Source organism: Puma concolor, chromosome D1 (assembly GCF_028749965.1).
Source record: "Puma concolor isolate L17-30 chromosome D1, mPumCon1.1.hap2, whole genome shotgun sequence".
NCBI lineage: Eukaryota > Metazoa > Chordata > Mammalia > Carnivora > Felidae > Puma > Puma concolor.
In genome coordinates this window covers 10419822-10444095 of record NC_141676.1, presented here as the reverse complement: position 1 = coordinate 10444095, position 24274 = coordinate 10419822, and the positions used below count along the sequence as shown (strand labels likewise).

General features: G+C 54.4%; 2 protein-coding genes across 3 annotated transcripts; one reads left to right on the top strand and one right to left on the bottom strand.

The window, feature by feature from the left end:
- Positions 1 to 1307: 1307 nt before the first annotated feature.
- On the bottom strand, positions 1308 to 11703 carry PRPF19 (pre-mRNA processing factor 19). Its single transcript, XM_086677273.1, has 16 exons — positions 11460 to 11703; positions 9625 to 9774; positions 9362 to 9438; positions 8489 to 8630; positions 8332 to 8405; positions 8150 to 8212; positions 7242 to 7283; positions 7043 to 7117; positions 6638 to 6713; positions 6367 to 6476; positions 4661 to 4816; positions 4467 to 4536; positions 4151 to 4236; positions 3646 to 3816; positions 3398 to 3503; positions 1308 to 1463 (listed from the first exon to the last, which is right to left on the bottom strand). The coding sequence occupies exons 1-16, from the start codon at positions 11476 to 11478 to the stop codon at positions 1366 to 1368; spliced, it is 1515 nt and encodes a 504-aa protein (XP_086533399.1). The 5' UTR covers positions 11479 to 11703; the 3' UTR covers positions 1308 to 1365.
- Positions 11704 to 15435: 3732 nt separating this feature from the next.
- TMEM109 (transmembrane protein 109) lies at positions 15436 to 23665 on the top strand. Of its 2 annotated transcripts, none has more exons than XM_086677274.1 (4): positions 15436 to 15594; positions 20307 to 20539; positions 21447 to 21549; positions 22000 to 23665. In XM_086677274.1, the coding sequence occupies exons 2-4, from the start codon at positions 20315 to 20317 to the stop codon at positions 22389 to 22391; spliced, it is 720 nt and encodes a 239-aa protein (XP_086533400.1). In that variant the 5' UTR covers positions 15436 to 15594; positions 20307 to 20314; the 3' UTR covers positions 22392 to 23665. The 2 variants fall into 2 exon arrangements, with proteins under 2 accessions (XP_086533400.1, XP_086533401.1); XM_086677275.1 differs by having other exon boundaries at positions 15481 to 15660.
- The last annotated feature ends 609 nt before the right edge of the window (positions 23666 to 24274 follow it).

The window sequence follows — 24274 nt, the reverse complement described above, 5'->3', positions numbered from 1 at the left end:
ACACACACACACACACACACACACACACACTGTCCAAGTCAGATGAGCAAGCTGGGTTAAAAAGTTAAAGGGTTTCTTTTCTTGCAGTTTTCAAAGGTTTTACTGGCCAAGAAGCAACGGGACCCTCCAAAGGAGAAAACAGCATGCCCCAACTTTCTCGAACAGGGAACAGGGGCCCAGCAAAACACACATGGAGCTCTTGGGTGGCATCGACATGGACCCTGTGCTTCGACCCAGGCCCCCCGCCCCAGAACATATCCTCATCTACAGCCACGGACCCCCTCTTTCTCACCTCGTATTCCCTTACTGGCTCCCATCAGGTCACGGGACGGCTCTCATCCAGGGTCCAGAAGACCTCTCTGGGCCACCCCGGGTCACACACCCTGGCCTCCCTCCTGCCCCTCCCCGGGCCTTGTTCACTCCCCCTGGGAAACCTGGCCTCCCGGCAGCATCCTTCCCCCGCTTTTAGGTCCTAAGCAAGAAGACTGTAAGCCCTTAGAGGCCACCCAACCTTCAGTAGCAAGAATCCTACTCTCACCCCCTACAGCAGCCTTCACCTTCACTATCTGATCTTCCATGTTTATTTATGCTCTGGAGATCTCCCCTGGAATCAGCTCTACTTCAAACATTCAAAAGCCAGAGCTTGGAATGTCTGATTTAAGCCAGCCTGGGACAGGTTTCGCAGCCCCCACAGCGGAGGGAGTCCTTCCTGGATGCTCACAGTTCCTCACCAGCAAGAAAAGGCTGTTTCTCCCTCCCTTCTGGGCTGCTGTGGAAGCCAGTCCCACAAAGAAAAGATGTGGCGGTGCCAGTGACAGGAGATCCTCTGAAACCCAAGGTCAAGGCCTGCAGGGGTATGAAAGAATCCTTCTGGCAAACGTGCTTCCTCCCCCTGACCGTCCCGGCTTAAGTCTCCTTTTACAGACACACACAGGAAGGTGCTAGGTTTATTGTTTTCTTTTTTTAATGAAACTAAATCACTGCTTACAAAAACCTGCAAGAGCCCTCATGCCCATCCCTTCACACGTCCCTTGGCTCAGCCTCTCCCCATCTCCCAGGAACTGGAACACTCCATGAACGCCATGAGGGGAGAGGCCCTGGGCTCCGACCCGAGCCTTCAGAGAGTGACAGTTCTACCTCCCATGATCCTTCCTGTCAGGCCTGGAGGTTGCATGGATGAGGGTGGTCCCCGCCGCCGTGACTCTCAGGTCACCACCCGGACCAGAGTGAAATGATGTGAATGTCCCGCCCCAGAGACCCCCCCCCCACCCCGCTAGTCTCTCCCCTTCCTCCCCCCACCCCCCCACCCTAATTCTACCCCTCTACTGAGATGAGGCCCAGCTCCCAGATCAGAAGGGCCAGGGCCTACAGGCTGTAGAACTTGAGGCTCCTGTCCATGCCCGTTGAAGCGATGAACTTGGCGTGGTGCCCAAAGGCCACCCCTGTGGTCAGGCCGCTATGCTCTGAGGAGAGAGACAAGAGGCAAAGGTGAGAAGGCTTCTCCCCCTCGGGTCTGAGTGCGGATCCTGATGATCTACTCTCAGTCTGTCCAGCCCTCCCTGGGTCAGTGCTCGCTACTTCCCAGTGGACTCATGCTGCCGAGAGCAGGGCGCTAGTCCAGCCTGCATAACATCCATCCCCAGGGCCTTACTCGGCGCCTGGCACACAGCGACAACTCAGGTTTTTGTTGTGGGGTGAGTGAACAGAGGAACGTCACTCCTCCTTGCCTGAGCTTTTGGGGCAACTGCAATTCTGCGCAGTTCAAGTCCTAGAACTGACTGGGAGCCGGCAGAGGGTGGGACAGACCAAGCAGACATGGTCCTGTTCTTCCACTTCTCACCACCTTATTTTTAAAAATTGGGCTGAGTTTTCAGTTCGGTTTAAGACCTCAGTGCTCAGCTGACTCGTATTTATTTATAGCATATATTTAGTTCCAACTCCTTGCTTATATTATAATCGGAACCGTCCGTTAGCTTGTCCTAGCTCAGGGGGTTCCGACTTAGGGAACCTGGGCCCCCAGCACAGGGCAGGGCTGTAGCAAGGGCAGAAGGGGCTGGGTGACGTGCCTTGCTGGATTGGGGTAGCTCAGGAGCATCAGAGCAAATTCCTTGAAGGCTTAGGACAACTCCTGGAGCCCCCACTACAGAGCCCAGGCTGTGCTTCCGGCCCACTGCTGCACCCCGCTCAACTCCGAAACACCGGAGCCCAACGAAGGGTTCCAGTTAGGCCTGGGCACCCCTGGAACACACACACCGAGCCGGGCTCAGGAGAACACGGGGGTGGGAGAAGCATCTTGGGTCTTGCTCACAACCTGCTAATGAGGATGAGAATTTCATCAACAAAGACAGCTAACAGCTGCCATTCACTCAGCACCCAAGTGTGCAGCAGGCACTCTGTCACCACGCAAGCCATTTCTGTGTCACCAGCTGGCACCATCTGCAAAGCAGTGCCAATGTGACCGCTTTAAAAAATGAAAAAGCTACGGCTCTCAAAGAGGACGTCACGTGCCCAGGGCCACGCAACTATCAGGAGGTTAGTAGCCCTACTATCCGCAGTCTCAGCATTTTATGCTTTTCTTCTCTGACATTTACAATCGCAATTAAGTAGGGGCACCTGGGTGGCCTCAGTTGGTTGAAGCGTCCACTCCTGACTTCGGATCAGGTCATGATCTCACAGTGGTGGGATCGAGCCCCGTGTCGGACTCCGTGCTAAGCGTGGAGCCTGCTAAGGTTCCCCTCTCCTCGCGCTCTGCCCCTCCGCCGCTTGCACCCGCACAAGCGCTCTCTCCCCCAAAATAAATGAACTTCAGAAACCAATTGCAATCAAGTAATTATTTGTGAACTCATCCCACATCTACCCTCCTCAACTGACTGGAAATTCCATTAGTGCAAAGCTTGGATCTTAGTCACTGCTCCAATCCCACAGAAGACAAAGACACAATGCTGAACAATGGCAAATCCGAAACAAGCGTGCCAAACACGGTTCTAATTATTTATGCACATGTGTACGTGTGTAAGTACACAGCTATTTCATCTGTTTATACGTTTTTGTGCATAAACATGACTTCATACATATATATCTATATATATATAAAAACTCAGCTAAACCTCACACACTCACCGCACTGAGTATGCCCTATTATCGTTCCCCAGAGAGACTAAGTAACTTGTCCAACGACGCACAGCTTGCAGGGGTAGAGCCAGCCTTTAAAGCCCAGCAGTCTGACTCCTGAGTGCAGTTTCTTAGCCACTAAACTCTATCGCCTCAGGAAGGGAGTAAAAGCTGCCTAGGCAAACTCGGGCCTACTCCCTGGAAATTCCTAACCTCGTGCTATTTACCCTCTTCCTTCTGGGCCAGGACACTCGGGAGACCTCAGGATCCCAGGGTCAGACCCTACCTGTGAAATGAAGGATCTCTGTCCACTGCTTGCAGATGTAGATCTGGACGTCTGTGCCCCCAAGGGCCAGGTAGGTACCACTCTGATCGAAGATCAGTGACTTCACCTGCCAGAACCAGGAGAGAGGTCACACGAGAACAGAAATTATGGGACAATTAGGGATGCGCAGAAGCAGTTTAGACTATTCACTGAAGAATCAACAAGTGAGGAGAGGCAACCGACAGAGCTGGGGAAGGGAGGGGGCGCACCTCAAAATTGTTATCCAGCTGCAGTGTCTTAAAGTTCTTAAGTTTGCGCAGATCCCAGAGCTTGACAGAGGAGTCATCAGCCGCCGTAGCCAGATAATAGCCATTCTCTGAGAAGGCAATGCTGGTGATGGGGCCCGAGTGGCCAGGGAAGTTGGCCACGTTGGTGCGCTCCTACAGGTGGAGGATGAGTGGTACAACGTCACCCACTGTCACGACCCAGAGAAAATGGGGAGTTCGCCAGATGCCTACCTCTGAGCCATCCTCCACCGTCCTTTAGGGAAGGACAACTAACAGGAATCGCAGAGGTAGATGGCCCAGCCCAAGACCCCGGGCCACATCCATCACATCACACACAGGCGCGCGCGTGCGCGCGCACACACACGCACGCACAGCCACCGTGTCTCTGCCCTTGGGACACCCAAGGGCCGGGTGCCACTGGCACTTATCACACCGCATAGTCATGAGCTCACACCCTGGGCCTCAGATGGAGGCTGCCATGTCCCACCTTCAAGTCCCAGATCTTGATCTGCGAGTCCATGGTGCCTGTTCCGAAGATGAGTCCATCAGGGTGGAACTGTGCACAGGTGAGAGCTGTGGGGGAGGGACAGGGAGCTGTGGTCAGAGCCCACGGGAGAGGCCAGCACAGCAAAAGGGGCCTCTCTTCACATTGTTCACCGTGCCCGGTACAACGCCTGGCACCCGGCCAGCACTGGTGGTAAATAAATCTTAAGAACAAAGGAGCAAATGGTTAAGTAAAACACATAAATAAATGATAAGCAGCCAAAAAACAGACAGAGCCCAGTGCCTCTATGACAACTTACAACAGCCAGAGGTCTCATCTGTCACCTTGGTGAGCACACGCCCTGTCTGGATGTCAGAGAAGGCCCAGTACTGAAAAAATAGAGACAGCGAGCCAGTAAGAAAGTGGGTGCCCAACAGGAAGGTGTTCCCTCCTCCCCGGATGTTCAAGCTTGGAGACCAGCAGGCCTCTGCGGGGTCTGGGCTGGGACCGCACCTGGTCATCAGAGGAGCTCAGGAGATAGTCCCCAGTGGCATGGAGGCTGAGGCCCGTCACTGCGCTCTCATGGGCCCGAACAACCTGCACACAAGAGGCATTCGGGACCGACCAGATCCTGATAGTAGCATCTGGGGAGGCAGAAAACACCAGCTCCTAAAAGGAAAAACAAGAGGCAAAATATCAGAGGCAGAAAAGATCGACCCCAACAGTCTTACAAAAGGGGGGTGGAGATGGCCATGAGCCCAACAACTGCTTCTCTTTCAGGCCTGTCCTGCCCAGAACCATCCATCCAACTGGTGATGCGTGAGAGCCAATGGTAAACGCCATTTAAAATGGTAACTCAAGGGGCGCCTGGGTGGCGCAGTCGGTTAAGCGTCCGACTTCAGCCAGGTCACGATCTCGCGGTCCGTGGGTTCGAGCCCCTCGTCGGGCTCTGGGCTGATGGCTCAGAGCCTGGAGCCTGTTTCCGATTCTGTGTCTCCCTCTCTCTCTGCCCCTCCCCCGTTCATGCTCTGTCTCTCTCTGTCCCAAAAATAAAAAACGTTGAAAAAAAAAAATTTTTTTTTAAATGGTAACTCAAACAGCATTGGCCTAGAAGAGAAGGCTTCACTGTCTAGTAGTGAGAAGGGTAACTGTAGCAGAAAGCAATCTCCCACGCCCTGTTTCTAGTACCAGAGAGAGAAAGGTGACCGGTGCAACTGAGGAACTGAGTTTTTTTTTTAGTTTATTTCACTCTGTTCAAATAGACACATGTAGCTACCTAATGGCTACCGTCAGGAACCACGTACTTCTGAACAGCAGAGGATCTGTGAGGGTCTGCAAGGGCCTATTTTGCTACATCACAGACTCCAGGATTTCAGGAGCAAGTTAATCCTCAGAAAGATTTGGGGCAGAGAGAGAACTTCTACCGTGTACACGCACCAATTATTTGGGTTAGGACATTAAACACTATAAGGTAAAAACAACTACCATCTTTCATCGACACGATTTCGTAAGAGAAACAACTTATCAACACCTGGCCGCAGGAAAGGAGTGCCTCCCATTTTAAAAACATTTAGTTTTATGAAAAACCCACAGTATTCACCTATTTCTAATTTCCTTAAGGGACAGGGAAGAGGCTAATTGGGAAGCACAGACCCAGCCACAATCCTACAGTCTCAGACCCAAACCGTCCCAGACCTAAAGACTCCAATCCCACAATGTCACTAATCTGGTCTGAAGGCTGCCTGTACCCTCTAAACCAGCAACTCCATCAATTTTAGCCCGCACCATGTTCAACGGTTGATGTCAAGTTCCCCCCGACCCCGCAGGACCATGGGAATGCGGACGCACCTGTCCTTCCCAGATACGTGAAGATTTTGCTCGGCTTTGTTTTCCATAGTTTGTACTATAAACACTACAGGACTTTCTTCCTTTTCCTGACACGCCACGTGCCTCTGAGTCTGCTTGTTCCAGCTCTCACTGCCTCCCTTTCCCTGGGCTGAAGGCCACTGCTCTAGGGGCTTCTGCACGGAGGACAGGGCGACCCACGGCTGTAAACAAAGGCCTTGAAGGGCCCGCTCTGGAGGCTTGGTGCTCCTCCTCGGGCCCACTTCACTTCACAAGGACACGGCACGGCGCTGGGTGACTGGGTCTGCAACCCTAAACCACTGAAACCAGGGTGCAGGAATGAGGGACCCAGGGTGACTGGCAGGACCCTTTACCTGGGAAGGATGGAACACCACACTGGTGACTTTCTTGGTATGGCCTTTGAGGGTGGCCAGGATTTGCTCAGAACTCTTGTCGAAGACGACAACATTTTTATCCGCCCCTCCTGGAAAGGACCCAAATGAGATCCAACAGTGAGTCATGCCCACCCACACCCCTCGGCTGAAGACGGTACTTTTGCAACCCCGGGCCCATGCAGAGGACAGGAGCGTGCCCCTACCCTGCCGCCCGCCCCGCCTCGGCCCGCGGGGCCAGACCAGCTCTCACCAGTGAGGATCTTGTTGGTGTCGGCAGGGCAGAGGTCCAGGGCGAGGATCCCAGGAATGCTGGCACTGTGCAAGCCCTGAGCGGAGGGCACGACACCAAACCCAGTCACGGCCGAACCGAGGCCAGCCACGAAGCCACGCAACGCCCCCACTTCCACCCCGGGCCCAGGGGAACAAGAGTGACTTCTGTTCCTTATCTGCTGCGCTTGGCCTTCTGCCTGGAGGCGGCACGTCCCTCGCCACACTACTGGGAAAGCCAGCCCCGGGCAAGAAGACAAGCCCTGGGACGCAGTGGCCGGGGCCCCCAGGCAGCTCTACAGCCCCTCCACCCCCCCACGCTGGCCCGCCCACCCCAGCAACAGCTGCAACACCCCGCCTCCCAGTTAGCGGGGACCTGGCCACTCACCACGTGGGATGCCACCTGCCGGTATTTGCTCAGCTCCTCCGGCTTCACCAGCTCCTCAGGCACAGTCTTCCCTCTCTGAGAAAAAGGAAAAGCGCCCCCCACAAAAGCAGCAGTGAGTGCAGGATTCGGCGAGCCCCCTTTCCCCTAAGGCGTCAGCCGCCTCCACCGGCCAGCCCTCTCCTGGCTCTGGAGGACTCACCTTCTTACGCTCCGTGGTCAGCACGGTGGCCTTGTCTTGGAGCTGGGGAAGAGAGGGGAACAGGCGCAACGTGAGACCAAGCACTCTGCCAGGCCAGCGGCACGCCGGACGCTGGTCACATCTAGGCCTTCACAAGTGGCACCCACGCCTGCGATCTGCCGAGTTCTGTGCTAAAGGCTCACGTGCGTTACCTCCGCTTACTTTTCCCCCCAACCTGATGAGGGGGTGCGGATGACCTTACTTCATGCGGGAGGACACTGAGCCTCAGGGGAGTGAGGTCACTTGCCCAAGGCCTCAGAGGGGACAAATGGCTGAGTGAGCACCTGAGCCAGCAGTGCAGGGCTCCCAGACCCAGTTCACACGTGTGCACCAGGAGGTTGCAAGCTGAGCAGGGAAAGTGCTCGGACAAGACACAAACGAGCAGCTCCGACAAAAGGAGAGGCCGTGAGTACGACAGAGGCGCTGGCCCTGGAACCGGGCCCCCTCGGCCTCTTGGGAGCCTGCCTTTGAATCCGAGCCTCAGGTTCTCCATCTGTCCTGTCTCCCTCGAAAACGTGTAACAAAGCGTTCTACGACCTGCAAAGAACCCCGGTAACAGTAAGGGCTCCAACCTGCACTACCAGTAACTACAATCTTGTAAATTCCACGAGCCTAGAAAATAGACACCATTTACTCTCGGTCTGGAAGGGAAACGGGACATGGAGTCGGTTGAGTCGGCCCAAGGTCCTGGGCTTGTCAGCGGTAACCTCAGAGCACGAACGCAGGCAGTGCGGGCCAAGCCCGCGCTCAGCACCACTCTGCCGAGCCACACACGGAGCGGTGTTTCTAGTCACACCACACTCAAGGCGGACGGCGGAGGGGGGACCGAGGGCTGACCCATCCCCACCAAGTGACCTCCAGCAACTCACCTTCTGGATAATCTCGGGGGTCATTCCCACCAGCTCGCCCAAATCCATCGGCTCGCCTGCACCCTGAAGACAAGAGAGGTAGAGGTGAGGAGGGCACAGAACGTCAAAGACTCCTGCAGGAGAGCCGCGTGAGACCCCACACACCAGGGGCTGCTGACGGGCGGGGAGGGGTGGACACTCACCGCGACACTTGGCTGCGAGCTCGGCACGGCCTGGGGCACGATGAGACCGGCCTGGGGTTTCAGGGTAGCCAGAGCTGGGAGAGAAGAACACGTTAGAAACGGGGGATTACAAAGCAGGACCGGCCCAGAGGGGGGAGTGGCGGGGCAGAGGCTGCACCTTCTCGGGCAGCAGTAACTTCCTTGGTGAGACGGGCAATGACACGGCAGGCGGCGTCGTGCTGGTAGAGCGCGTGGGACAGCTCCTGGCGGGTCGTCTGCAGCTGCTGGCGCAGAGTGAAGCTGTGCAGCATGACTGCATCCTGGGGGGAGGGACACGCCACCGTGAGGGGTGGGGAGGGTCAGGGAGCACCCAGCAGGAGAGGCCAGGTTAGGAGGACACGGCCTCCTCCTTCCACCGCCGGGACCGTGCATGCGCTGGCAGCCGCTCCAGAGCTCCTGCCCCACGCCAACACGGGGCGCCGAGAGGAGTGGCAGCCGGCTCTCTCCCACCCCCGTCTCCACTGATTTACTGGCAAATCTCAGTGCCACGCGGCCGCCCCCCACCCCGTGTCGGGGTAATAATGCCACTGCCGACATTTAGGACTGCCCTCATTGTGTCGGGTGCCGTGCAAGATGGTCACTCAAGACGTATTCATTCCTTCATCTTGCAGAGCACCTACTACGTACCAGGTGCTGCTCCTGGCACTGCGGATACACCCACAAATGAGACAAGTCCGTGATGTCACGAGGGTGACACTCTAACCTTATTCTAATTCTCCCCGAACCCGGAGAGATCGGCCCAAGTTCTTGTCACGGTCAGGAAACCCAGCACTCACATCGGAGCGAGGTGCCCAAGGACACGTGGCAAGTGAGCAAGGGAGCTAAACCCGGACCCCGGACCTGTGCGACTTCGACAACCGGCCGCCGCCTCCTCCATGATCGTCCTGCCCCTCCAAACAAAACACGAGGCTCCGTCCTTCCCACCCGAGTCCTAGTGCCGTGGTCCACCCTCCTCAAGTAGGGAGCCGTCGGTTCCCTTCCAGGGACTCACCCACTCATCCTGCAAGGCTTTCAGGATGGCTGGGATGCTGGTGGCGGAGGGAGGCTTGGGCCGGATGGGGTGAGCAACTGCCAAGAGAGGGAGAGCGGATGCGAAGAACCGTAAGGCGGGGACTCTTCCTCTCCCCGTCCCCCCCCTTCCCCTTCAGCCTGCGTGAACAGAGCACTATCTCCCTCTCTGGGGGCCGGCGCCACCTCCCACCCTGTCAAGCTTGGAGTTACAACAGCCCCGGACGGAGGCCAGCCGCCGGGCACCTTTGATGTCGATGAGCTGCTCCTCGGACAGGGGCTGGTTGTTGATGGGGTCTGTGCCATTCTCCGCAATATACTTCTCAATGAGCCGCCGCTCATAAACATGATTAGAGACAGGGGACACGCATGGGTGCTCGGGCACTTCATTGGAGACTGTGGAGAAAAGGCAGGCAGTGAGCTTGGGGTGGTGAAAGGGACCTTGGGACAAGGGGATGCCTCACAGGCCACTGGCCCCAACAAAACATGTCCCCACACTCAACAGAAAGCAGGACGTGACAACCAGTTTTGTAGCGCCCCCGTATCTGTACGGCTACACGACTAGCTTCTCCATCGCTCTCCTGACAGGCAGTCAACAAATGATTCTGCGCGACTACGATGTGTCACGCACCTACAGAGCAGTCGATAATCCCCACCCATCTCCGTTTGGAACAAAGATGCTTTGGCACCCATTATGCTCTATGACACAGATACAGACGGCCACTCAAATCTCTACCTAGAGCCTCGGTGGATTAATAGACAAAGAAATCACACAGCAACGTGACAAGCGTTATAACAAGAAGAAACATTTACGTGGTGTTTATCAGGTGCCACGCATGACTGTAAACACTTTCCATTGATTAACTCATCCTCACAACCCCCAACAGAGGTATCATTTACATGCCGGCCCCAGTAGACGATGCACCCCTTGAGGATAGGGATTATGGCTGGTCTCTGACTTCCAGTACAATGCAGATGCCCAGCAGGCACCCAGTAAACATCTCGTGTAAACATCTAAAGGAAGGATGGTGCTGGGAATGGGGGTGGGGGGTGGGGGGGAACCTTCCGCGAGACAGAGAGGGGACAACCAACGAGAAAACACTCTGCAAGCTGCAATGTCTTCAATATGAAAGATTCCTTTTTCTAGCCCTCATTTCCCTTCCTCCCTGTTTTTGGATTAATGGAGGGGTTCCGAGAAGAGCAGGGCGGGGAGGAGGGGGGGGCGGCTGGAGAGCTGGAAGCAAACAGAGAAAGGGATGATCTCGTAACCTGACGGAACAATGAGAATGCAAAACGGATGCGCGCCGCATTAAAATACCAAAAGCAAAGGCTGCGCAAGGCATGAAAAAGGCATGGATTCAGGGGGCAGAGAAACTAGCCCCACCGCCCATGCGACACTCTCCTTGAGCCTTGCATCCTCATCTGTAAAACCCGGATCGTCACATCTGTTCTGGAGAATTCTTGTGAGAATAAAATGAGATCACAGACTTGGAAGCGGGGCGTAGACCAAAAGGCTTTATAAATGTGCGCTGTGTTTGGTGGCCGTGCAGCCTGAGGCTGGGAGCCAGGGGCCTGGATTCCAGCCCTGTCACTGCCTCCAACTCACTGTGTGACCTTCGCAAACTGCAGAATCTCTGACTACCCGCGCAGGACCTCCGGCGTCAGCCCGTGCAAATGAATGCCCTCTTTCTACAGATGAGGAAACTGAGGCCCAGAGCCTGCGCCAGATCACAAAGCCAATCGGGAAGGGAGGTCCTGCACAAGCCCGATTCCTACACCACAGCTGTCTCCCTGCACCAAGCTCCCTCCATCCAGGCCTCAGTTCACTGCGTAAACGAGGTGGCTGGCCTCAGTGACGTCTGCGACAATAAACTTGAGGCGTTATGTAAACTGTGAAGCGCTGCGCAAATGCACCCCACGCTGAGGAGGAGGAGGACCCCGGCGCTGACAAGCCGCCGCCCTGCCCCCCGGGAGCCCTGCTGTCGCCTCCGCCCCGACCCCGGCACCGCAGCGGCCCGCAGCTCCTCCCGCTCCGCGCTCCGGCCCCCTGCGACCCGCGATCGGCCGCAGCCGACACTCACTCGAGCAGATCAGGGACATGGCGCCGTCGCTGCGCTCCGAGGCGCCTGGCACCGGGCTCCGGGATTCGCTTCTGCGCCGCCGCGGGCCGCTTCCGGTCCCCCGCTGTTTCCGGGACGCTCCGCGGCTGGCGGGGAGCGGCCCCGCCGAGCGATGCTCGCGTAGAGCTTCACGTGGGGCTGCGGCCGGTCGCGCGCCTCAGCCTCCAGCACCTAACGGAAACTGCCCTTTCCCACAATGCACCCGGGCAGGAAAGGGCCCGCCAGGGAATACTCGGCCATTTCCGGACAGGCTCGGCTCCTTCCGTAAAGCGCTCCCGGGGACGGACACGAAGTCAGAACTACATTTCCCACAATGCAGTGGGAATTTAAAGCCAATGCGAGGAACGAGGTTTTGTCGAGACCGGCGCTGCGCTGGTCCGTGGGACCGTCGTCTTGCAAATTTCTTAGCGTATGAGAATTTCCTGACGAACTTGTTAAAATGCATATTCCCGGGGTCTGCCTTAGACAGTATGTATTTTCAGGGCGTACTCCACGTGATTCTGAGGCAGGTGTATCTAGGACTGCCCTTTGAAAGTCACTGCTAGGTGACCGGGGAAGAAAGCGCGGATACAGAGGGATAGAGAAACTAGCACTGGCTAAGAAATGGTTCTGGTCCTGCCCCTACTACCAATTCGCGCTGTGATCTTGGGCAAGTCATTACCTTTTCTTCCCCTTTCCTGCACGACTTAGCTAGGCTGGAAGAGCTCAGATCTGTCGGTTCTAAGTGGATACCTGTAAGATAAGATTAAGGAATCATGTACAGAACACGTGGTGTGGACTATAAGGGATCCAGACAAAGCAGGACAGACGGGTGTGATCAGTGAAGTCTTCTTGGCTGAAGAGGTGTGAATGAGCTGGATTTTGACAGGTGGGCAATATTCAAATAGAAGAGAGCAGAGGACATCCCAAGAGGAGGAAGAGCATGCACATAGGCTTGGAGAGAAGCATGGCTGCAGGTATATAGGGCAGTAAGGCATAGTGGTCAAGAGCATGGACTCTGAAGCCAGCCTGTGGGTGCTCTAATCCCAGCTCACCCAGCTAGCAAACTGTATGACATTCTCTCCTTAATTTCCTCATCTGTAAAATAACAAAGGTTGAACTAACTCACAGGGTTGTTGTGAGGAGTTAATATTAAAAAGTGCTTTGTACTTTGACACATAATAAGTATGATACACGCGTTCGTGTTTGTTATCATTATCCCTGAAGCCAAGCAAGATTGTCCAAACCACTATTATCTCCCTTGCAGCAGTAAAATAGCATCCTAATTGGTCTTGTTTCCAGCCTAGCCTCCTTCTAATCCACTTTTTATAGAACAGCCAGTGATCCCCTTTCCATGAAAAATCTATTTCTGCTATTCCTCAGGCTTTTCATTCATTCAACAAATATTGATTGGGTGCCTCCGTGCCAGACTCTGCTCTGGTAACTGGAGATACAAATGGTGATGGCAAACAAGGTTTCTGCTGTCTTGGAGCTTACGTTCTTTGGGGGAGGGGGGTGGCATAGACAATCAACTCTAAGAAGAAAATTCCAGAGACTGGTAAGGGCCAAGAATAACACAAATCAGAGAAAGACGGATGGGAAGTGGTGTGGATGGGAGAGATGGGCTGCATTACGAGGGGTATTCAGGGAGGGCATGTCTGAGGAGGTGACATTTTTGCTGAGACCTGAATGCAGAGAAAACTGGCCCCCAAGTCCTGTACCATCTAGCCCCTACTGACCTCCACCACCTGATCTTCTCTCCAGCTTCCCTTTCAAGTCCTCAAACTTACTCCCTCTGGCTGGTTTCACTACTTGTGCCTGGCACACCTCCCTCCTCTCTCCTCCCCTCCTATTGCCTCCAAAGGAAACTTCAATCTCATTTTAAATGGCACTTCCTCTGGAGCCTTTTTCTTGACCCTTGACTCAAGTTCAGTCCCCCACAGTACCCTGTAATTCTCCAAGCTATTCTGGTAGCTATAATCACTTACTTATATCATTGTTTACAAGTATCTGTTTGATATCTGTGTTCTCCACTAGACGGCAAATGCTGTGATATCAGGAACCGTCATTGTTCTGGTCACCGTTGTTCCTCAGAGTCTAACACAGCCCCTGACACACAGCAGGGACTTCATAACTGTCCTTGGTTGAATGACAGGCTGCCCGTCAAGCCAAGCATCCTACATCTTTGGATGTGGTAGGAAATAAAATGGATCCTTTCAGGCAGGGCCTTGAACCAGAGGCAGTTAGACTTGGGGCTGGCAGCTGACCAGCAGCTGAGCTGCAGAGTGATAACTACACTTCCAAAAGATTCCTCTGGAAGACACTTACTGGACGGGTTGGAGGAGGACAGACTGGAGAAAGAGAGAGCCAGTAACGATCCTTACTGAGTGCCTACCGTGTGCCAGGAAGGCACACTACTAGGTCTTAGAGATACCACTGTGAGCAGAGGCAGAGCTATCGGCCAACAACCCAGAAAAGCTCCATTTCCCAGGTAGATGTAGTGGCAGCCTGTGTGGAAAAGTAACAGAAGAGCAGGTAAGACAATGCAGTTAACTGACAGTGAGGATTAGATGACTGCCCCTACCCTCCGCCCCCACACTTTGGCCCCATGTGAATTTTCCAGCGTGTACACTCTGAAGACTAAGGGTGGGAAGAACTGAGATTATTTCTTCTTCTTTTTTTATGTTTATTATTTTTGAGAGAGAGAGGGAGACAGAGTGCGTGTTGGGGAGGAACACAGACACAAAGAGACCCCGAACCCAAAGCAGGCTCCAGGCTCTGAGCTGTCAGCACAGAGCCCAATGCGGGGCTCGAACTCACCAACCTGAAGTAGGACGCTTAACTGACTGAGCCACCCAGGCACCTGTCTGAGATTATTTCTATTGCTCAGATAGAAAAGGTTTGAAAAGAAAGTGACTTGTCATAGGGGGCGGGGGGGAAAGTTACATTTTTTAAATGTTTATTTTTGAGAGAGAGAGAGAGAGAGAGAGCGCCGGGTAGGAGCAGAGAGAGAGGGAGAGAATCTAAAGCAGGTTCCACGCTCTGAGGTGTCAGCACAGAGCTGACATGGGGCTCAAACCCCTGAACTGCAAGATCGTGACCTGAGCCGAAGTTGGACACTTAACCAACTGAGCCACCCAGGTGCCCCAAAATGTTACATTTCTTGAACAGGAATCTGGGAGATTGGCAGTCCTTACAGATCAGAAACATCTCACAAGCAAATGTAAAATTGCGACTGTTAGAAAAGCTACAAGGTGAGGCCCAGGGTGCTGCTAGAGTCTGTTCTGGAAGAGACCCTTAGCTGATGCAGGGAGTAATGAGGGTCCAGAGGAAGATGGCTGCACACCCCACCGTGAAGTGAAGAACTTCTAGGACTGGATAGTAAAGTTGAAACAGCTGAGGTCAAGACGGATGAAGAAAAAAGTGCCTAGAATCACAAACCAGCCAAATCTTGCTTTTGTGTGTGTGGAAATGGGGTCTGGAAGTTGGCTCCTTTCCTTCTCTATAACTGAATGAACATTCGAGAGCCATCAGCAGGGTTCGGGTGCATAATCGCTCTCAGAGGGGGCGGACGCATCTTTCCAGAGCTGGTACCTCTTACTGCTCCCCTAATACCTTTTTCCTTTGTGCCTTTTTAGCGCGAAAGTTCCTCAAAAAGACCAGGTGCCTCTTGGTTAGAACTACATTTCCCACAATGCCCGGGAGGTACTGGGTAGCTTGAAACTACGTGGACCGAAATGCTGAGGGCTTGAAGAGACGGCCCGGCTTCGACTCCGAATTTCAAAGATTCAGTTTACTTACTGCACAGCTCAGATATAGCCGCTTCTTCCCCCTTTCCTGCCAGAAACTTCCGTTCCCAGCTCGAACTTCTGATCCCACTCTTTTTTGGTGGGAATGCTCGGTGGGGGTGGACAGTGGGGGGAGAAACGTGATCAAGAGGGTAGGGCGCATGCGCCCACGGCACGGTGTTTGGGCGGGGAGGGGGACCGGCAGGTCCCCGGGCTCCTCCCGCCTTGCGCGTGCGCAGACGATAAACCAACGCCCCGGAGTTGAGGCGCGGGTTTGGTGGCGCGTTTTAGCGAAGTCGCACGTGAAGGGCAGTAGTGGCCGGAGCCCGGTGAGTGCCAGTCGAGACCGGGGCTCGGGGACAGAACGCGGGACGGGGAGGCGGCAGCCGCTGCAGGTGGGAGCAGGGCGGAGTCGCGAGGCCTGGCGGACACGGGTGGGGAGGGGTCCGACGGCCCCCAGCGGGGGAAACAAACGGGGGATCCGAATCCTCGTTGCTATGCAACAGGGGGCGTCGTTACTAGGTAACAGGGGAGGCACGCGTTTCCGGGGTGAAGAGGGTTCGGAGCGCTGCTCAGAGGTCCGGCAGGGGCGGGGCGGCTGTCAGGCTGGGGTAGGAGGCTAGCGCTGAGCCGGTCGCCCCCGCCCCACGACCCAGCTTCCCGCGGCCTCGCTTTGAGCCCCTTGGGGTATCCCGAGTCCCTTGGGGTACCTCGAACCCCTGGGCCGCGCCGCGTCCCTTGCCAGCGACGCCACCCAGCAGGGCTTGGCAGGGGACTTGCTGTTCGAAATAGCACATGCGACTGACACCCTGTCTGGGGGGAGGCTGGGCCCTGGGGAGGAAGCTGCCCCTTTGCCCGTCGCCCTGCCCCCAAACAGTTGCTGGGCAGCAGCTGCCAGGGGTTTAGCGGGGGCTGCCCCCACCTGCCGGGACGCTGACTTCATTTTCCTCAGTGGCAGCTTCGCCCCGTCAAGGAGCTTCCTTTCGACGCAGCTGTGCTGCTCCGGCGGCCGCTGCGTATTTGGATCAACTTTAAAATAAGCCTCTTCTCTCCGCTTCTCCCTTGCTACCTTGGCGAGTTTCTAATATTCATTTAACAAGCATCCATTAGTCATCGTTCTGCGCTAGGCACTGGGGATTCCAAAAAAAGTGAAGTTCAACCGGAGGCGCGGGAAGTCTAATGGGGGAGGCCGGCATGTAAACCTGCTGAATTATGCTACAATGTAATGAGCGGTGTTATTGGCAGTTTGTGAACGGCAACATTCCTACTGATGCTTAAGGTTTAGAAAGTTCTTGCAGAAACACGTAATAATTCTTAAGCCTGCTTAACCCCATTTGACACTGAGGAGACTGAAACTCAGGTTAAGTCATAGGCATAAGGCGGTGGCTTCTAGTTTGTGGCAGAATGGAGCCTGGGAGAGAAGTCTAGGTTCCTACGCGCACTGCCACACTTTAGAGACTTTGCCTAGAATAGACTTTTTCCTTTGCTGCTGATCATTTCTGGCAGCTGTCTGGTTATGCATCAGAAATCCTCAAGGGGCTCTACAAACAAAATCCTGAGCCCCTATTTGGGAGCGTCTAAGATGGCCCCGATTGGGACAGACATCCTTGCTTGAACAGGCTCCACAGACTTTTCTGCTGGGCAACCAGAGCCGAGAACCACTGCTCCACTGGGGCAGCTCTGAGCAATGATGGGGGAAATCAGGGCCAGCAGAGGGCACTAAGTCAGCTGCCCCTCCTGCCACGTAGTGATTCATGGTGGGAAAGGAAGCTATCCCGAGGAAGGAGCCTTGGCAGGGGGTGTATGGACTGCCCCACCCTGCCCTCTTGGCAAACCACAGCTAAACATATAGTGCCTTCTCACTACCATAGTTAAGTGGAGCAGTTTCCCCAGCTGAGCCGGGTTCTCTTGGCCCTGCCCGAGCCATCTTCCAGGTACCTGGACAGAAGTGGCAGGGCTGGCCCCAATCTTTTGCTGTCCTCATACCTCTTGGTACAAAACCATGTGCCGCAGGTGGGTCAGCTCCTGGCGGGACTCTGCATATCCTCTCACTTTGAGCTCATTCATACTTGGTGGAACTCTTAAGTGCCTTGAGGGCCCTGTGTTTCTGAGGCAGCACAGGGGTTGGAACAAGCAGAAGGGCGAGATTTAGATCCTGGGTTCCGGAGGCAAGTCTCAGCCGTGCGAGCTTGAACAACTCTAAGCCATAGTTTTCTGAGTAAAATGTAGAATAGCAGTACCTTGTAAGATTGTTGGAAGAGTTCAGTGAGATAGCGAAGTAACAGGCATTTTGTAAATTATAAAGCACCACACACGTGCAAGAAATAAACGTCTATGCTTAACATCATTCACATACACACTGAACTGGGGCAGATGGCTGCTTGTATGTGTGAATATGAACACACACACACACACACACACACACACACACACACACACACACACACACAATTTGTTGAGTGCCACCATTTGAGGCCAGACACTGCAGGAGGTGAATATGTTTAAGACCTACTTCCTCTCAGAGCTCAAGGCTGCTCCGGCTCTTGACTGCCATGGTTTCTCTTTATGAAAAGTATTTGGTTGGGCTGCAGTGAGGAGGTGTGATGACAGTGAGTCTGGTTCTTGCTGCGCAGAAAGAACCTGGAAGAAATGAGAAGGGATCCTGTTAAATAAAACAATTTGAAGAAACGGACCAGCCAATGATCTTCAGTCTCATCTGCAAAGGGCACCCTCTAGAATCCTGTTAGATTTGGTTTCTGGTGCACTTTAGAAGGTCAGCTGGGGAGCCAGTGATGGCCTCACTGTGGAGGGTTTATTCCAAGGTCCCCCAGCTCCTGTTGACTGAGGCAGATGTCTGCTTGAAAGTCGAGGCTGGCACAGAATGCAGGAGGCCGCCATGGGGGGAGCAGCTCACATCACCCTGACCTTCTAGAACCGAGGAGACGATATCTGATCCCTCCTGGTGGAGGTCCTTGGATATAGGATCCAACCTAAGATAGCAACCCTGCTCTTTAAGTCCCCAGTGTGGTTATGACCCAGATAGCTTAGGAACTGACCTGTGCTTCCCTCCTGTCTGACCACTGGCAGGCAGGAACCATCTGGTTCTTGATTTCTGCCAAAGAGGGGAGAAGAGTAAAAGCCTTCCCAGCCTGAGGCCGCTCCACATGAATGCATGTTTTTGCAGCCCTGCTTGATTCCACAGACCTCAAGAGGAACTCAGGGCAGGTGTTTCTGGGCCAGAAAGTGCCCCGGATAGGATATTTTTATAACTCTTTCTTGGACTCTTCTCCTTTCTACAAAGTAAGAATCCCTCTCCACCCTGATGGCTCTGATTTCTGGGTAACTCCCAGAGTGATCTGGTAACCTGCAAAAACTTCAAACGCCTGGCTGCTCCTACATCAGGGGCATGGCTTAGCCTCTGATCATTGGGTCTGAATCACGGAAACTCCCTGGAGCTACAGGTTCATTTCTGACCCTGGGAGAGAACAGGGGATTTGCTGGTGCTGTTTGACATTTCTCAAGCACAGTGGTAAATAGCAAACTTGCAAACATTTTTTTGGCTGGTCCACACCTGCTTCAATGAATCTGTGCTTGTTGGGTCTTAACTTGCCTGTGGCATCGTATTACAGATGAGCTCAGAGTACAAAACACAAAGTGGGTAAGTGAATTGTCACCAGGAGTCATTCACGGAGATGATTGCTAGATGCCAAGTTTATTTTAGCCCGTGAATAATCTATTGTGTGACTCTCCAAATCCCTTTTTTTTTTTTGAGTGAGCGAGCGAGTACTCTTGAGTGAGCAGGGGAGAGGCAGAGGGAGAGGGAGAGAGAGAATCTTAAGCAGGCTCCATGCCCAGCACGGAGCCCAACTCGGGATCTATCTCACGACTGTGAGATCATGACCTGAGCCGAAATCAAGAGACGCTTAACTGACTGAGCCATCCAGGCGCCCCCAAATCACTTTTGAAACTGACTTCAGAGATGATACGGCAGGGCAGTATGTGTGAGGGGTCTGATATCGGACGCACCTGGGTTCAAATCCTGGCTCCCCCCCCCTTATTGCTTATCCTACCTCAGTTTCCTCTTCAGTAAAATGGAGAACAGTAACAATGCCTACCTGATGGTGGCGATTGTATGAGATAGGGGGCACATGGTTAGCTTTTTATTAATAATATCTTTCCCTAAAGGCTGTGCTCTAACCCTTTGCCTACATTGGGGGCTGGGGAGTTGATTGAGGTCATTCTGTGTCAGTGGGTCTCAGCTCGGCACAGCGAAATTACCCGGGGAGCTTTTGCAGGTTCAAGCCTAAACCACTCCCAGACAGTGACACCAGAAAGTCTGAACTTGGGACAGAGGCATCAATAGTTTGTGAAGCTCCCCGGTGGCTCCAAAGAGCAGCCACAGTTGAGATCCACTTCTCTCCCAAATAAGTGTGCGATTTGGAAGCAGAAGCCTGGCTTCAAACCCTGACCTTTCTACTTAGCCCAGTGACCTGGGGCAGTGCCTAACCCCTGAGTCTGTTTCTTCTCATCTGTTACCAGTAGGAGGTTAATACCACCTCCTGTGATGGTCCTGCAGGGCAGGAGGCATATATGCAGTTTTCTCTTGCTTGAGCACATACCTGAGCACTTCTCTTTACATCTTTACACGGCAGGAATCTTATTTATGTGCTATTTCCTAGGTTGTTTTTTATGTCTGCTTGATCTTAAGTAGATGATAACCTCCCTGGGGACAAAGCCTTATATTTGTTTTATGCCCGTAACACCTAAGACCTAGAGACGGGCCTTCAGATTTTTAGAACTGGAACAATCCTAGATCTAGTCTCCCCTGAGGCGTTGGAGAATACTTGCCGGTTAACGAACGAACGTGCAAGTGGTAAAGAATGTGAAAGAGGAACCGGTGAATCAAAAGGTCGTGCTCAGCTGAGGTTAAAAGGCCCACTTCTGCCTTTCTCGGCTAACAGGGTGGGGGTACAGGAGGGCATTCGGGGGGTGTCCGTGCCCGTTCTGGCGCTCCGCTCACCCTGTGCTGCTCTCCCAACAGACCCAGCCATGGCAGGCCCACCGCGGGGCAAGCATGTGTTCAAAGTCATCCTGACGGTCCTGGTGGCCCTCATCCTCCTCCACTCGGCATCATCCCAGTCCCACGCAGACTTCGTGCCACCAGGCCAGCAGAAGAGGGAGGCCCCGGTTGACCTCTTGAGCCAGATAGGTCGATCTGTGCGGGGAACGCTGGAGGCCTGGCTCGGGCCAGAGACCATTCACCTGGTTTCAGAGGTAAGGAAGGTGCTTCCTGCTGTGACTACACACACCGAAGAAAGACAAAGGAGGAGACGTTCATGGCCACCCCGTCTTGGGTCCACATCCTCTCTGTGTCATAATCCCTGCTGCAGAGAGCCCCACATTGTACAAGATGCAGCCAGAGAGTTCCCGCTTTTTCGCACTCCCATTGTTCGATTCCTACCCTAGGGCCTGTAGCTCTCCTGAAATTTCCCTTATTCCTGCCCTCTCTTGTCAGAAAGACTAGGAAACGGGCCAGTCCTTATAAACCCATGTCACTGGATGACGACAGAGTCTGACTTTGGTCTAAATCTGACCTAAAGTCTTAAATTGGCAAAATGTCAAGATCTGAAAATTCCTTCCCCTCTAGAGGTAGAGGTAGGCCTGACTCAGGGGCTTAAGACAGAGCTGTCTTTGCCAGCTAATGACATCCTAGGTATGGCATCACATGCTTTTGATAGGTCATTCTAAACACTTGAGATGATCATTTATAAAATCCATAATCTAGTAGACCTGAGGGACTCCTCCTTCGTTGAAACATCCTAGCCCTTCACAGATGTTGCTTCCACGACTTCATGATTCCGTGGGAGGACCCCAGTTCTACAGGGTGACAACTATAGAGATTTGATGACCACCCACCCCACCCCCCCCCCCATACACACACACATTCACCTACTACCATCACCAAAATATTCTAGCAAATCGGTTGAATTAGGGCCCAGATGTCCTGAGTTCCAGTTTTGGAAGGAGACACGGCCTGCTGTCCAGGCTTGGTTCGCATACCTCTGGCTGAGAAGGAGGTGAGGGACATTCCCTCCTGGCCTTGCCTGCGTGGTGGTTGGAGGCTTAAAGAGAAGGGCATGATTGATTATAAGCTTATCTCCTTGCCCTGCTCTTTCCACAGACCTTGTCTCAGGTGATGTGGGCCATCTCATCAGCCATCTCGGTGGCCTTCTTCGCGCTGTCTGGGATTGCTGCGCAGCTGCTGAATGCCTTGGGGCTAGATGGTGAGTGGCAGAGTACTGGTTCGGTCCCCTGGAGCTTAGCCTGTCACCTTCTATTTGTGGGAGCTTATCTTTTCAGGGCGCAGACTTTTCCCCAGGTGCTTAACCCCTGCCAGGTGTCGCCAGAGGCAAACATAAGAGCAGGCTAACGGTTGCCCCTACTTACCAGGTGTTTGCTTCCTGTCTGGCTAAGCCATAGTATCTCATTTAATTGTTACTCGCGGCCCAGAGCATCACTCCCATTTTGCAGATGAACTGGGTTTCAGGCGAGGGAAGTAATCTGCCCCCAGCCAGCAGGAACAGGAGCTGACTGACATTCAAGCTCCTACCTTTGTGACCCTGTGGGCAAGGATTTTTCCTTTGCAGGGAGTTTTAGCTCCTTTTTTGGTTCTCCCCCCACCCCATGCCCTCACCACTCCAGATTGGCTGATTCTGTGGTTCTCCCTCTTCCAGGAGATCACCTCACCCAGGGCCTGAAGCTCAGCCCCAGCCAGGTCCAGACCTTCCTGCTGTGGGGAGCAGGGGCCCTAGTTGTCTATTGGCTTCTGTCCCTGCTCCTTGGCTTGGTGTTGGCCTTGCTGGGGCGGATCCTGTGGGGCCTGAAGCTTGTCCTCTTCCTGGCCGGCTTTGTGGCCCTGGTGAGGTCAGTGCCCGACCCTTCCACCCGGGCCTTGCTCCTCCTGGCCTTGCTGACCCTCTACGCCTTGCTGAGCCGGCTCACTGGCACCCGGGCCTCAGGGGCCCAACTGGAGGCCAAGGTTCGAGGCCTGGAGCGCCAGGTGGAAGAGCTGCGCTGGCGACAGAGGCGGGCGGCCAAGGGGCCCCGGGGTGTGGAGGAGGAGTGAGGGGGCGCCAGGACAAGGCTGCCTGCATCGTCCTCGTCGTACCAAAGAGCTGCACTGCTTCTGGATCGCACAGCCCTCCTTCCAGTACCCTGCCCCTTTCCTGCCCCGTCTCTGAACTGTCAGAACCTTCCTGTCTTCACCGGACCCCCCACCCCCGGCTGAGAAAGAGGAAGACCATTCCCCATGCGGGTCCCCGGGGGCCCTGCCTTCTGAGGTTCTCTGTCTGGGATTGGGTTCTCTGTCTGTCTCTTAACCCTTTTGCTGCTCCCAGCCTGCCTCAGTCGGGGCAGGTTGGAACGGCCTCCCCGTGGCTTGTGCGTCTGCTCTCAGTGAACATCACTGCCCCTGGTCTCCTGTGACTCAGCTGGCTCCCCTCCGCTGCTGCCTTGCCTTCCTCCTGATGCTCTCCTAGCTCCTCCTTTGCCAAGTCCCCAGGCTTCCTTCCTCGTGTGTCTCCTTCCGGCCCTGCGCTCCACCCAAACCACAATCCCTCCAGGCATGCTCTTCATTGCCTAGCTCTGGGGAAGAGGCAGGGCATGTGGGACCTGAGGGGAAGGCAAGGGGGAAGTTCCCACCCGGGGCTGGGAGCAAGGATGTACATGGAGTCTGTTCTAAGTGCCTTAATCCGAGCCAGCAGGGCCCTTTGCCTGCCCGCCACTGTACTGTATGTAGGAAAGTGCACTGTGGCTGCTTTGTGTCAAGAAGAGAGTTTTCCCTCTCAGATTCTTGATTCCCCTTCAGCCAAAGCAAAAGGTGACTGCTTCATAGGCTTGTGCCTGCAAGTTGGACCCTGCGGTGGCCATCAGATCCCCTGTGGGGATTCCAGAGACACTGGAGGAGAGAGGAGGACTCACCTGTCTGCACAGCTCCAGACGGTTCTCCACCCCTCCCTCTCCCTCCACTCCTGCCACTAAGGACTTGCTGATCAGGGTCCACCCTGGTGGCCCCGGAGGCGTGCGGAGCAGACACACTAGAGCCGCACATCGGGGCCCCTTCCCTTCACAAGCTCTGAGCGGGACAGCGTGAGCCTGCCACCCGAGCCCTCTCCTCCAGGGCTCTCATTCTTCCTCTCTGAGGTTCCGGGGGAGGTGGGTGTCCTCCGCCAGGCCCAGCACGTGATGTGAAGAATGAATTAAACTCCCAGTTCTTAACTGTTAAGGTTTGATGTGGAATCACCGCTGCAGTGAGATATATTTTTATCAGCGCTTGGTTGGTTTTAAATAAAATGCACGCTATTTTATTATCTTGTTCCATATAAAATGTATTTACTCAAAGTCTGGATTGCTTTCATTTCTCCCTCGGGCTAAATCCTTTCCTGTAGAGCCGCTCCGTGTTCTTGACTTGTCCCTGCAGGGGCAGTGTGAAGCTGGTAGAGAAGGAGGGAGGGGAGGGGGGCAAAACAGAATTGTTAGTACTGGGTACCCTTCCCTCGTGGACCATTCCTTCCTGAGGAAGGCATGTGCCCTTTACAAAACTTCCGGGAACTGACCAACCGCTCGGGTGGAATAGCGTTGATGTGGGGGAGGGCCATGAAGATACCCCTTCCCCCATTGAGTGTAAGAATAGGAAAGCCTGGTGGGCTGGCAGCCAGGAGATTTGCCTGTCCTCCCTCCTCCCCTCATCAGATGGGATTTTCCTGCACTATGGTTCTCAACCTGGCCTATGTTAGATCAGTTGTTTTGTAGAGGGTTACAGGCATGTCGTTTCTGCCCCCCCCCCCCCCCCGCCCAGTTTCTTAAACTGCCCGGGAGATGCTAATGTGCAGCCAGGTGCTCTGGTCTGGACCTCTCCTAACTGCCTGGCAGGCAAGGCTGGGCCAGGAGGCCAGGACCTGGGAGGAAGGACTTTCCTCAGGAGCAGAGGGGCCCTGGCCCTTCCTGAGG

Coding starts and splice junctions, on each gene's coding strand:
- PRPF19 (XM_086677273.1), bottom strand. Junction 8,631..9,361: donor AAGCCTTGCAGGATGAGTGG/GTGAGTCCCTGG, acceptor CCCTCCCCCCAG/GATGCAGTCATGCTGCACAG. Junction 6,477..6,637: donor CACCAACAAGATCCTCACTG/GTGAGAGCTGGT, acceptor GGTCCTTTCCAG/GAGGGGCGGATAAAAATGTT.
- TMEM109 (XM_086677274.1), top strand. CDS start 20,315: ATGGCAGGCCCACCGCGGGGCAAGCATGTGTTCAAAGTCATCCTGACG. Junction 20,540..21,446: donor CCATTCACCTGGTTTCAGAG/GTAAGGAAGGTG, acceptor CTCTTTCCACAG/ACCTTGTCTCAGGTGATGTG. Junction 21,550..21,999: donor GAATGCCTTGGGGCTAGATG/GTGAGTGGCAGA, acceptor TCCCTCTTCCAG/GAGATCACCTCACCCAGGGC.